This window comes from Ranitomeya imitator, chromosome 3, assembly GCF_032444005.1.
Source record: "Ranitomeya imitator isolate aRanImi1 chromosome 3, aRanImi1.pri, whole genome shotgun sequence".
NCBI classification, from domain to species: Eukaryota; Metazoa; Chordata; class Amphibia; order Anura; family Dendrobatidae; genus Ranitomeya; species Ranitomeya imitator.
Window position 1 is genome coordinate 379,590,728 of NC_091284.1, and position 13,932 is coordinate 379,604,659.

The following is a 13,932-nucleotide window of genomic DNA, read 5'->3' on the forward strand; positions in this document are numbered from 1 at the left end:
GACCTGTAAGGAAAATACATGATTTTGATATATGATTTATGTGTTGTATTGACAGTCAATGCATACCAATCAGTACAGCGAATGTACTCACTTCATCTGTGTCTTGTCCACTCTGGGAAGCGTTCAGGTCTTCACTCGAGGACATGTTGGAATAGAAGGATGCAAAAGAGACAGAGTACACACTGCATAACATGACAAACACAAAGAGACAGAGTACAGACAGCAGTGGAAGACACAGACAGACATTTTCATAGCTTCTCTACTCACATCCAGAGTCTTCAGATGAAATCAAGAGTCTTGTGATCACTTCAAGAGTCTTGAGAGTACCAGATTTACAGTGTCAACACCCCCTTTTTATACAGCTTGGCTTTTTGAGTTGCTAAAAACAGTTCCTGGACATGTTCAGTCTGAAGTACGCATGTGGAGCGCCCCCGTAGGGCTAGGGGAACTCGGTACCGGGCCCTTCGGTTCTAAAGGGGGATGTCACGGTGGCTGACCCGGTCCGTGGCCCTCGGGAGGTCCGTTGTAAAAGGGAAAGGTCTTTAAAGGGATATGTTTGTGACGCCACCTGTGGTATTCGGTCAGGGTGACCGACGCTGCTTAGGAGACCGCTGGGGTGATATTATGGCAGCTAGATGGTATACCTTCCCACAGGTTAAGTATGTCCCCAGGGCTTCCCAGTGTATAGATGGTGGATGGTGTGAGGTGCAGTGAATAACGAGGACACAAGGTTGCTGTCTCTTTACCTTTACTGAAGGCTTCAGCATCTGCAGTCCAGAGCACCAGATCACAGGGCAGGCCGGTCTGAAGGCAAATCCAGAGTCCCCTTATCCAGGTGGAAATCAGTAGCTTTCCTCTAGCGCCTGGGTGTTGTAGTCCCTTCCTGCTAAGCTTCTCGGTAAGTTCCTCACAACTGTTGTAGATGTTCTAGATGTTATGTCTCTCTCTCTCTGTCCCCCAGATAGATAGGAACAAACCCGTATGACTGGTGGACTGGGGCTTTTTACAGGGACTCTAGCACGCCCCAGCCCCCACAAGTTGCCACTATAACGACTAGAGAAGTGGACACTCTGGGTCACGGCTTCAGAGCCCCCGAAAGCGAGCGGACCAGGTGGAACCACACAGGGAGCGTTAGGGACAGGCCCAAGGAGGGTGAAGCCGCAACTGCCGGAGCCAAAGGGACGACTGAGGATAGGACTGAGGAAGAACAGAAGATGGGGGAAGGTTGGAACTACAGAGGAGACCAATATGGCGGAGGCACAAGACGGACGGCGGCAGCAAAGACAAAGTACTGACCGGTAAGATGAAAACTCAGATAAGACGGAACAGGACAGGAACACAGGATTGGTAGGCATGGCAGAAACTCAGGACTGGTAGGTACAGCAGGAAACTGAGGACTGGCTGGAAAGGCAGGAACACAGGACTGGAAGGCACGGCAGGAACGGCAGGACTGACAGAAATGGCAGGAACACTGGACTGGAAGATACGGCAGGAACGGCAGGACTGGAAGACACAGCAGGAACGGCAGGACTGAAAGACACAGCAGGAACAGCAGGACTGGAAGACACAGCAGGAATGGCAGGACTGGAAGACACAGCAGGAATGGCAGGACTGAGATTAGTAAGAGTCACAGCAAAGGATGCAGGGACGGGAGCCAAAGGAGCTATAGCGATGCTGGCGAAAACCCAGCAAACGCAATAGACGCAAAGGCGTCTGAGCAGGGCAGGCGCTGGGAAGAAGTACCCGACGGGCGCCACCATATTGGAGGAGGGGCCGCTGGGTCACGACCTCCCAGAAGCCCCAGCGATGAGTGGAGCATGTCTGCGCATGCGCGGACCACAGAATGGACGAGCGCCGGAGAAGCAGGAAGACGGAGAGCAGGAAGGAGTGTCGGGAGCGCGCCAGCCGGACAGGTAAGTATGAGAAAGTGGCGTAACAGCCACCGTGCCTCCTGGGTATTGGTCGGGCAGATAATGTGGAATTAACTGTCCTACCAGTCTCTGGAGCAAGGCTTGGAGACAATTGCTCCCTCAGTGTACCGGCTACCGGATCCTGCGCCTCAGAAGGAGGCAGCCTGTGTAGCGCAGAACTCCTTCTGATCCCTGCAGACTGTGAGCCCTCGCGGGCAGGGTCCTCCCTCCTTATGTACCCGTGTGCCTTATTTGCTCATGTTTAATGTATTTGTCTATATTTGCCCCATATTCACATGTAAAGCGCCATGGAATAAATGGCGCTATAAAAATGTATAATAATAATAAATTTCCTCTCCTTTTGCTATGACTTTCCTTTCTCACCCTCTACAATACAATTCTCTTTCGTGTCCTTCCTTAGGATGCTGCCGCATCGGTAGGCAGTCGCAGTTCTGTGGCCTTCTGTCTAGGCCTCTGACAGGATCCCACCCCTGTCAGGGACCACTCTGTCGGTAATGGCTAGATGTTCCTCCTCCTCTCTGTCTGCCTGACAGGTACTGCTTGGGTAAAGCCCAGTCAGCTTCTGACTAACTTCCTATCCAGACCACCAGTTTTACCTAATTGAGAAGAGTGCCCTAATAAATAAGAGCATAGCTCCCCCTGGTGGGCTGGAGTGTGAAGTGTGTTGAATGGTTTGTGATACCTGGCAAAGCGATCTCCTTTATTGCGTTCAGACGTAACATCACTCCCCCCTAGAGGAGAATGATAATACTGCAACGACCAGGACCCTAGGGCGCTGCACATGCGCATTGAACGCATCCATGCGCATGTCCATGCGTACCAATGCGTTCCCATAGACCGTAATGTGTTGTTTATATGCACTCATCTGCATGCGTATGCCTGCGCACATTTGACGCCTCAAATTGCAACATGTTGCATTCACCGGACACCGCAAAATGACTCATGCGAACGCATCCGCATACAAACTGATGCCAACGCATGTTCCTGCGTATACAATGTTAAAGATAGGCACGCAAGACTCATGCGGATCTGTATGCTGCGCAAAGATACGTTAATGTGAACCCGGCCTGAGTCTGTGACAGCCTCAGGGATGAGAGAGCCGCTGAAACTGGGAGAAAAAGGTTACTGACATTATACTTGCATACAACAGCTAACAAGCCATCAAATAAAAAAGACATGAAAAGAGATTTCGTTTAGTATAATTACTCTGTTTGAACTCACTGAGACTAATGTAAAAATAAACCACATCCATTGACAAAATACAAAAATAATCAATGCAGAATGTGATAGCGGCACTCATGTCATAGCTCATTTTTTAATACGTTTATGAAAATAAACATAATTAGATGTTTTCACCCTACAGCTGTTCCTTCTGCACCCGGGAACATTTCTGCCCTCCGAGACACAAAGACATCTGCAGTCGTACAGTGGGAGAAAGTAGAGCGTGCACCTGAGATCCTCGGTTATTACTTGTACAGTCGAATTGTAGGGGACGATGAATGGCAACCTGTAAACAACAAGCCACTGCAATGTACCAGGTAAGTAACTGGGGAATGCTTCATTTCCCTTTGATTGATGATGACTACCAGGACCCCAGAAATAAGAACAGCATAGCTGGTTAAGTGCTAGAATTTCATAAGTCCATGTCAAAATATGCAGCCTAAAATAGCAAGCCACATAATGTGCTACGTGGGATCTCTCAATCCTTTTTATTATCATTATTTCAATATAATCACAATTCACAAATATTTCTATTTAGAAAAAAATTACTTAGATAATAACTATATGGCAAAAATCCACAAACAATAGCTTTTCCCCATAATTACAAACAAAATAAAACAAGAGCGTGGCTTCTAAGATGGCATGTATACAAATCTTCACCGCACTGATATGCTGCAATGTGGAGTGAGTGACGCTTCGAAAGAGATCCCACTTCCTCAAGCGCGTAAAGATGGTCCTAGGTCACGACTAAAGGTACCTTCACACTCAGCGACGCTGCAGCGATACCGACAACGATGTCGATCGCTGCAGCGTCGCTGTTTGGTCGCTGGAGAGCTGTCACACAGACAGCTCTCCAGCGACCAACGATCCCGAGGTCCCCGGGTAACCAGGGTAAACATCGGGTTACTAAGCGCAGGGCCGAGCTTAGTAACCCGATGTTTACCCTGGCTACCAGCGTAAAAGTAAAAAAAACAAACATTACATACTTACCTACCGCTGTCTGTCCCCGGCGCTCTGCTTCTCTGCACTCCTCCTGCACTGGCTGTGAGCACAGCGGCCGGAAAGCAGAGCGGTGACGTCACCGCTCTGCTTTCCGGCTGACCGACGCTCACAGCCAGTGCAGGAGGAGTGCAGAGAAGCAGAGCGCCGGGGATAGAGTGCGGTAGGTAAGTATGTAGTGTTTGTTTTTTTTACTTTTACGCTGGTAACCAGGGTAAACATCGGGTTACTAAGCGCGGCCCTGCGCTTAGTAACCCGATGTTTACCCTGGTTACCAGTGAAGACATCGCTGGATCGGTGTCACACACGCTGATCCAGCGATGTCTGCAGGGAGTCCAGCGACGAAATAAAGTTCTGGACTTTCCTCAGCGACCAACGATCTCCTAGCAGGGGCCTGATCGTCGGTCGCTGTCACACAGAACGATTTCCTTAACGATATCGTTGCGACGTCACAAAAAGCAACGATATCGTTAACGATATCGTTATGTGTGAAGGTACCTTTAATCACCATATGGAACCCAATAACCTGACATACAATAAAAAGTAACATAGATACTATCAAACAAATATACATTAACTATTCATACCCAAATAATAATTCTACATACAGTGCCTACAAGTAGTATTCAACCCCCTGCAGATTTAGCAGGTTTAATAAGATGCAAATAAGTTAGAGCCTTCAAACTTCAAACAAGAGCAGGATTTATTAACAGATGCATAAATCTTACAAACCAAAAAGTTTTGTTGCTCAGTTAAATTTTTATAAATTTTAAACTTAAAAGTGTGGGTCAATTATTATTCAACCCCTAGGTTTAATATTTTGTGGAATAACCTTTGTTTGCAATTACAGCTAATAATCGTCTTTTATAAGACCTGATCAGGCCGGCACAGGTCTCTGGAGTAATCTTGGCCCACTCCTCCATGCAGATCTTCTTCAAGTTATCTAGGTTCTTTGGGTGTCTCATGTGGACTTTAATCTTGAGCTCCTTCCACAAGTTTTCAATTGGGTTAAGGTCAGGAGACTGACTAGGCCACTGCAACACCTTGATTTTTTGCCTCTTGAACCAGGCCTTGGTTTTCTTGGCTGTGTGTTTTGGGTCGTTGTCTTGTTGGAAGATGAAATGACGACCCATCTTAAGATCCTTGATGGAGGAGCGGAGGTTCTTGGCCAAAATCTCCAGGTAGGCCGTGCTATCCATCTTCCCATGGATGCGGACCAGATGGCCAGGCCCCTTGGCTGAGAAACAGCCCCACAGCATGATGCTGCCACCACCATGCTTGACTGTAGGGATGGTATTCTTGGGGTCGTATGCAGTGCCATCCAGTCTCCAAACATCACGTGTATGGTTGGCACCAAAGATCTCGATCTTGGTCTCATCAGACCAGAGAACCTTGAACAGTCAGTCTCAGAGTCCTCCAAGTGATCTTGAGCCATCTGTAGACGAGCCTTGACATGACGCTTTGAAAGTAAAGGTACCTTACGGGCTCGTCTGGAACGGAGACCATTGCGGTGGAGTACGTTACTTATGGTATTGACTGAAACCAATGTCCCCACTGCCATGAGATCTTCCCGGAGCTCCTTCCTTGTTGTCCTTGGGTTAGACTTGACTCTTCGGACAAGCCTGGCCTCGGCACGGGAGGAAACTTTCAAAGGCTGTCCAGGCCGTGGAAGGCTAACAGTAGTTCCATAAGCCTTCCACTTCCGGATGATGCTCCCAACAGTGGAGACAGGTAGGCCCAACTCCTTGGAAAGGGTTTTGTACCCCTTGCCAGCCTTGTGACCCTCCACGATCTTGTCTCTGATGGCCTTGGAATGCTCCTTTGTCTTTCCCATGTTGACCATGTATGAGTGCTGTTCACAAGTTTGGGGAGGGTCTTAAATAGTCAGAAAAGGCTGGAAAAAGAGATAATTAATCCAAACATGTGAAGCTCATTGTTCTTTGTGCCTGAACTACTTCTTAATACTTTAGGGGAACCAAACAGAATTCTGGTGGGTTGAGGGGTTGAATAATAAATGACCCTCTGAAAAGACTTTTCACAATTTAAAAAAAAAATAAACAAATACCATTCTTTTTTGCTGCAGTGCATTTCACACTTCCAGGCTGATCTACAGTCCAAATGTCACAATGCTAAGTTAATTCCAAATGTGTAAACCTGCTAAATCTGCAGGGGGTTGAATACTACTTGTAGGCACTGTATATATATATATATATATATATATATATATATATATATATATATATATATATATAGCAGCATTATTATCTACTGCTAAAAAATAAGCTAATTAAGTGTTAAAAATCACATATTTTTAATTTTCATGGCAAGAAATGACTGTAATTTGTTGTAGTCCCTCTTGATAAAAATTTAGAGTGAAATGCAAATTGTCACAAAAAAACTGAAGCAGAAAAGTTTATGAAAAAACAAAATCTGTGTCCGTTTCAAAACTTTTGGCCATGATTCTATATGTTTTACAGTTTGGTGCTAGGATTTGCCCTAAGATACTCATTGGTGGGTGTCCAATTGATCCTTGACTGGCAGTGGTGTAACTAGAGGCCCATGGGCCCTGGTGCAAGATTTAGCTGGGGTCCCCCACTTCCTGTTCTGGTATATATGTCCCTTATCCCGGGCCCCATCCTGGTATATATATCCCCCCTCCTGATATATATGTCCTTTATCCTGGGACCTCCATCCTGGTATGTATCCCCCCCCCACACTGTTCTTTAATGCATAGAAAAAAATAAAAAATGATACTCACCTTCCCTCCGTTCCCTGCCATGCACCCCAGTCACTTGCACGCCAACATCAGCTGCTGGCCTCTGATTGGCTGGCAGAGTGTATTTCTTCGCACTGACCCAATACACTTCAGCTGAATGTGCATCTACCGACGCACATCCAGTTGAGGTTTGTGTTCATGATGGCGGGCCCCTCACTCGCACAAGCAAGGTCATAACCTCTGCGACTGCAGTTATGTCCCTGTTGACCCGTATACTTTGAATTTTGAAACATGCTCACTTACTTTTAGAAGGCATTTAATAAAAGTTCAAAACTTCAGTATTAAGTGAACTTGTAAGAACGCATTTCACAAAGGATTCCAGTGAGCTTATTCCACCGACAGAATATTTTCTTTGCAGCATTATTAGTCTAACATAAAAAGCTGACCTTACCTTTTTTGTTACATAATTGTGAAATGTCAGCATGACATAATACAAAGATAATGAATGGGCTCTTATCTGTGGACAAGGGCACAAGTGCAACCAAACTGACTCAAACTCATATGTATCTACTCTTCTAAAATGGTACTAACTACATACTCACTTATTTATTGAAGTAATATTAAGCTCAGTGAACCTCACGGGCAGGGTCCTCTCTCCTCCTGGACCAGTCGGTGAATTGTACTGTTCATGATTATGATAATTGGCGCTATAATAATAAATAATAATAAAAATAATAATAATATAACATTTCACTTATAGAGTTTCTAAGGAAATATATATGACCATTGGTTATTTCACCTTATTGCTGGAGGTATAGGAAGCTTGACTTAACCCCTTCATGACCTTGGGATTTACCGTTTTTCCGTGTTCGTTTTTCGCTCCCCTTCTTCCCAGAGCCATAACTTTTTTATTCTTCCCAGAGCCATAACTTTTTTATTTTTCCGTCAATATGGCCATGTGAGGGCTTATTTTTTGCGAAACAAGATGTACTTTTGAACAACATCATTGGTTTTAGCATGTCGTGTACTAGAAAACGGGAAAAAAATTCCAAGTGCGGTGAAATTGCAAAAAAAGTGCAATCCCACACTTGTTTTTTTAATTGGCTTTTTTACTAGGTTGACTAAATGCTAAAACTGACCTGCCATTATGATTCTCCAGATCATTACGAGTTCATAGACACCAAACATGTCTAGGTTCTCTTTTATCTAAGTGGTGGAAAAAATTCCAAACTTGCAAAAAAAAAAATTGCGCCATTTTCCGATACCCGTAGCATCTTCATTTTTCATGATCTGGGGTCGAGTGAGGGCTTATTTTTTGCGTGCTGAGCTGGTGTTTTTAATGATAGCATTTTGGTGCAGATATGTTCTTTTGATCGCCCGTTATTGCAATTTCGCGGCGACCAAAAAAACGTAATTCTGGCATTTCAAATTTTTTTCTCGCTACGCCGTTCAGCGATCAGGTTAATCCTTTTTTTTATTGATAGATCGGGCGACTCAGAACGCGGCGATACCAAATATGTGTAGGTTTGATTTTTTTTTTTATTGATTCATTTTGAATGGGGTGAAAGGGGGGTGATTTAAACTTTTATATTTTTTTTTTTATTTTTTTCACATTTTTTTTTCATTTTTTTTTCCTTTTGCCATGCTTCAATAGCCTCTATGGGAGGCTAGAAGCTGGCACAACTCGATCGCCACTGCTACCTCTATGGTTACCATTCTGATGCATCGCTGACCCCCGATCATGTGACCGGGGTCGGCGCTGCGCTCATTTCCGTCCGCCCGGCCAGAAGCGCTAGTTAAATGCTGCTGTCAGCGTTTGACAGCGGCATTTAACTAGTTAATAGCGGCAGGTGAATTGCGATTTCATCCGCCGCAATTGCGGGCACATGTCAGCTGTTCAAAACAGCTGACATGTCCCGGCTTTGATGCGGGCTCACTGCCGGAGCCCGCATCAAAGCGCGGTATCTGACCTCGGACGTACTATCCCATCCGAGGTCAGAAAGAGGTTAAAGGGAACCTGTCAAAAGTGTTCAGTTTTTGTTCTTATTTTATTCCTGCTCCTCTCCTGAATATATTTGTTTTGTTTTTTTAAATCCGCCATACGTTTCCAGAGGCATGAACCTTTTAATTTTGAATTGACTTTTATGGTCTTTACAAGGAGGAGTTGTTCACAAGATAATGATAATGTTGCAGAGCAACCTGAATATGCCCCAAGAAAATAATTTGAGCATCCTCTCCCTTTAACCCCTTCCCGACATGCGCCGTACTAGTACTGCTCTGCGGGAACGGAGTTCCCAGCGGCATGATCGCACGGTCTCACAGTGAGCACAGCGGCGATCACGTGCGGGTGTCAGCCATATGTGATCAGCATATAGCGCCGATCGTGGGCATTTAACCCCTCTGATGCCGCTGTCAGTAGTGACAGTGACATAGAGGAGCATCGCGCAGGGACGGGGGCTCCCTGCGCTCTCCCACCGGAAAAATGCGATGCGATCTCGCTGTTCCGGTGTCCTGGAAGGAATCCCGGATCCAAAATGGCCACGGGGCTCTTTCCGGGTCCTTCACTGAGGTGGCTTGCCAGTGCCTGCTCAGAGCAGGCGCCGGAAATCCTCCTGCACTACTTGCCAGATCGCTGATCTGACACAGTGCTATGCAAAGTGTCAGATCAGCTATCTGATGAAATATAGTAATGTCCCACCCTGGGACAATGTTAGAAAGTAAAAAAAAAAATAAAAAAAATCCCCAAATAAAGAAAAAAATAAATAAATATTTTCCAATAAATCCATTTATTTAAATAAAAAAAAACAATAAAAGTACACATATTTGGTATCGCCGCATCTGTAACGACGCGCTCTATAAAACAATCCCACTAGTTAACCCCTTTAGGGAACACCGCAAAAAAAAAAAAAAACGAAGCAAAAAAAACAACGCTTTATCATCATACTGCCGAACAATAAGTGCAATAAAATGTGATAAAAAGACGGATATAAATAACCATGGTACCACTGAAAATGTCATCTTGTTCCGCAAAAAAAAAGCTGCCATACAGCATCATCAGCAGAAAAAAAATTATAGCTCTCAGAATAAAGCCATGCAAAAAGAATTATTTTTTATATAAAATAGTTTTTATTGTGTAAAAGCGCCAAAACATAAAAAAATGATATAAATGAGGTATCACTGTAATCATACTAACCCAAAGAATAAAGCTGCTTCATCAATTTTACCACACGTGGAACGGTATAAACGTCCCCCCTAAAAGAAATTTAGGAATTGCTGGTTTTTGTTCATTCTGCCTCCCAAAAATCGGAATAAAAAGTGATCAAAAAATGTAATGTGCCCGAAAATGGTGCCAATAAAAACATCAACTCATCCCGCAAAAAACAAGACCTTACATGACTCTGTGGGCCAAAATATTGATAAATTATAGCTCTCAAAATGTGGTGATGCAAAAATCTATTTTTTGCAATAAAGAGCGTCTCTTAGCGTGTGACAGCTGCCAAACAAAAACTCGCTATAAAAACCTGCTTTAAATAGTAAATCAAACCCCCCTTTATCGCCCCCTTAGTTAGGGAAAAATGATAAAAATTTTTAAAAAATTCCCGTTAGGGTTAGGGTTGGGGCTAAAGTTAGGGTTAGGGCTAAAGTTAGGGTTAGGGCTGGGGCTATGGTTAGGGTTAGGGTTGGGGCTAAAGTTAGGGTTAAAGTTGGAGCTTAAATTAGGGTTTGGATTATGTTTACGGTTGGGGTTAGGGTTGGGATTAGGGTTAAGGGTGTGTCAGGGTTAGGGGTGTGGTTAGGGTTATGGTTAGGGTTAAGATTAGGGCTGGTATTAGGGTTAAGGTTGGGATTAGTTAGCGGTGTGTTTGGGTTAGGGGTGTGGTTAGGGTTTTGGTTGCAATTAGGCTTAGGGGTGCATTGGGGTTAGGGTTGGAATTAGGCTTAGGGGTGCATTGGGGTTAGGGTTGGAGTTAGAATTGGGGGGGTTTCCACTGTTTAGGCACATCAGGGGCTCTCCAAATGGGACATGGCATCCAATCTCAATTCCAGCCAATTCTGTGTTGAAAAAGTAAAACAGTGTTCCTTCCCTTCCGAGCTCTCCCGTGCACCCAAACATGAGTTTACCCCAACATATGGGGTATCAGCGTACTCAAGACAAATTGGACAACAACTTTTGGGGTCCAATTTCTCCTGTTACCCTTGGGAAAATACAAAACCGGGGGCTAAAAAATAATTTTTGTGAAAAAAAAAGGATTTTTTATTTTCACTGCTCTGTGTTATAAACTGTAGTGAAACACTTGGGGGTTCAAAGTTCTCAGAACACATCTAGATAAGTTCCTTGGGGGGTCTAGTTTCCAATATGGGGTCACTTGTGGGGGGTTTCTACTGTTTAGGTACATTAGGGGCTCTGCAAATGCAACGTGGCGCCTGCAGACCAATCCATCTAAGTCTGCATTCCAAACGGCGCTCCTTCTCTTCCGAGCTCTGCCGTGCGCCCAAACAGTGGTTCCCACCCACGTATGGGGTATCAGCATACTCAGGACAAATTGGACAACAACTTTGGGGTCCAATTTCTCCTGTTACCCTTGGGAAAATAAAACATTTGGGGCGAAAAGATAATTTTTGTGAAAAAAAATATGATTTTTTTATGGCTCTACATTATAAACTTCTGTGAAGCACTTGGGGGTTCAAAGTGCTCACCACACATCTAGATTAGTTCCTTAGGGGGTCTACTTTTCAAAATGGTGTCTGTTGTGGGGGGTTTCCACTGTTTAGGCACATCAGGGGCTCTCCAAACGTGACATGGTGTCAGATCTCAATTCCAGCCAATTTTGCATTGAAAAGTCAAACGGCGCTCCTTCCCTTCCGAGCTCTGCCATGTGCCCAAACAGTGGTTTACCCCCACATATGGGGTATCAGCATACTGAGGACACATTGCACAACAACTTTTGGGGTCCAATTTCTCCTGTTTCTGTTGGTAAAATAAAACAAATTGGATCTGAATTAAAAATTTTGTGAAAAAAAGTTAAATGTTCAATTTTTTTAGACATTCCAAAAATTCCTGTGAAGCACCTGAAGGGTTAATACACTTTTGAATGTGGTTTTGAGTACAGTGAGAGGTGCAGTTTTTAGAATGGTGTCACTTTTGGGCATTTTCTGTCATATAGGCCCCTCAAAGTCACTTCAAGTGTGAGGTGGTCCCTAAAAAAAATGGTTTTGCAAATTTTGTTGTAAAAATGAGAAATCGCTGGTCAACTTTTAACCCTGATAACTTCCTAACAAAAAAATTATGTTTCCAAAATTGTGCTAATGTAAAGCAGACATGTGGGTAATGTTATTAACAATTTTGTATGATATAAGTCTCTAATTTAAGGGCATAAAAACTAACAGTTTAAAAATTGCAAAATTTTCTAAATTTTCGCCAAATTTCCATTTTTTTTTCCACAAATAAACGCAAGTCAAATCAAAGAAATTTTACCACTATCATGAAATACAATATGTCACGAGGAAAGAGTCTCAGAATCACCAGGATCCGTTGAAGCGTTTCGGAGTTATGACCTCATAAAGTGACAGTGGTCAGAATTGAAAAAAATGGCCTGGTCAGGAAGTTGAAAACAGGCTAAGGGGTTAAGGAGCAAAAAAAAAATTGCACTAAATATAAAGAACCCTATTTCTAGAACCATATGGCAGATTTAAAAAGAAAGTGGAATACTCAGGGGAGCAGCAGGGATAACATGAGAGCAAAAATGGGCCACTTTTGACCTGTTGACAGGCCCTCTTTAAGTTGGCCAGACTCATGAGGAAGCTGACAGCAGAACGCTCAGTTGGCAAACGGCTAATTCTGCCGATTCATCATAAAGAGGAATGCATGGCTTGGTCGAGCATTTATGTGTGTTCAATGGCCAGAAGGGAGAAAACTGCTGTCAGACACATTTGGCAGTGGTTTATCTCCCCCAGTAACAAAAGAATTGGGAGTTGATAATTCCAGCTGCCTGATCCTTCTCTCCACATAGATTATCTGTCGGGAGCCAGTGGGAAGGCACCTATACACAACAGATGGTCAGACAGTCCTCCATGGGTTGGGATGACAGTGATGTGTATGGGTGCAGCTCTTATTGCCGTTTTTTTAAGGACCTCCTACTGTCTGACAAAGAAACATGACTTGTGATGCAATGTTAATGAGAGCACCCAGATTACCTCCCGTTGTACAATCAGAAATGCATGGTCAGGACTCAAGGGGACCGAGCCTAGCAATGAGCATAAGACGAATGGCTGGTATCCTCCTGAGGTCCCAAGGGGATATCTAGAATCTAGATTGCACTTCTTTGTTCTTTTTCTGTATATATACTCTATCAACTTATTGAATGGGTCTATCCAATGGTTTATTTGAGGGAAACATCAATTTAAGGAGTAAAATCCTAAATTACATTGATCACAAATTGTGTTTGCAGATCTATTTTGAAAACAAGATTTCTAGAAACTTTAATCTGTTACCAATTGTATGCAGGTTTACTGTGCCTGAGTTACAGACTGGAAAAGACTATGAGTTCTCTGTGAAAGCAGTAAATGAAGCTGGGCTTAGTGAAAGATCACCCATATCTGACCCACTGAATATAAATGAGGCAATTTGTAAGTACCACACCATTCAATGCTGTGTACGTGCTGTGAAGTCCTCCTTATTCCTGAGTTTGAGGCTCCCTTCACCCACCAAACACTAATTGACAGCAGTTCCCTAATCTGTGTAAGGCCTCATTCAGATGTCATTTTTCCAATAAGCAAAACATGGTCCTAGTCTCAGCAGTGTTTTTGATCCGATTTTCATCAGGTAGCTCAGTGTGTCAGATTTTACTATCAGTTTCATCAGTTTTTCTTGTATGCAAAAAAAAGATTGATGGGATCACACACTGCTAATCCAGTTTTTACAGACCCAGAGAATTGCATTAAAGGGAACCTGTCACCTGAATTTGGCGGGTCCTTTTTTGGGTCATATGGGCGGTGTCTTTTATTACTCCTTTTTTCCCCGCTGGCCGCACGCTGGTCATGAAATTGACTTGCCGTTGATTCGCT

At 43.9% G+C, this 13,932-nt stretch overlaps 1 protein-coding gene across 1 annotated transcript in view; it reads left to right on the forward strand.

Moving 5' to 3' along the window:
- MYOM3 (myomesin 3) overlaps positions 1-13,932 on the forward strand; it is a 252,275-nt gene that overhangs the window by 164,689 nt on the left and 73,654 nt on the right. The window contains exons 16-17 of the mRNA XM_069756945.1: positions 3,295-3,469; positions 13,373-13,494. Coding sequence (XP_069613046.1) covers positions 3,295-3,469; positions 13,373-13,494 — 297 coding nt within the window. The remainder of the gene's footprint in view (positions 1-3,294; positions 3,470-13,372; positions 13,495-13,932) is intronic.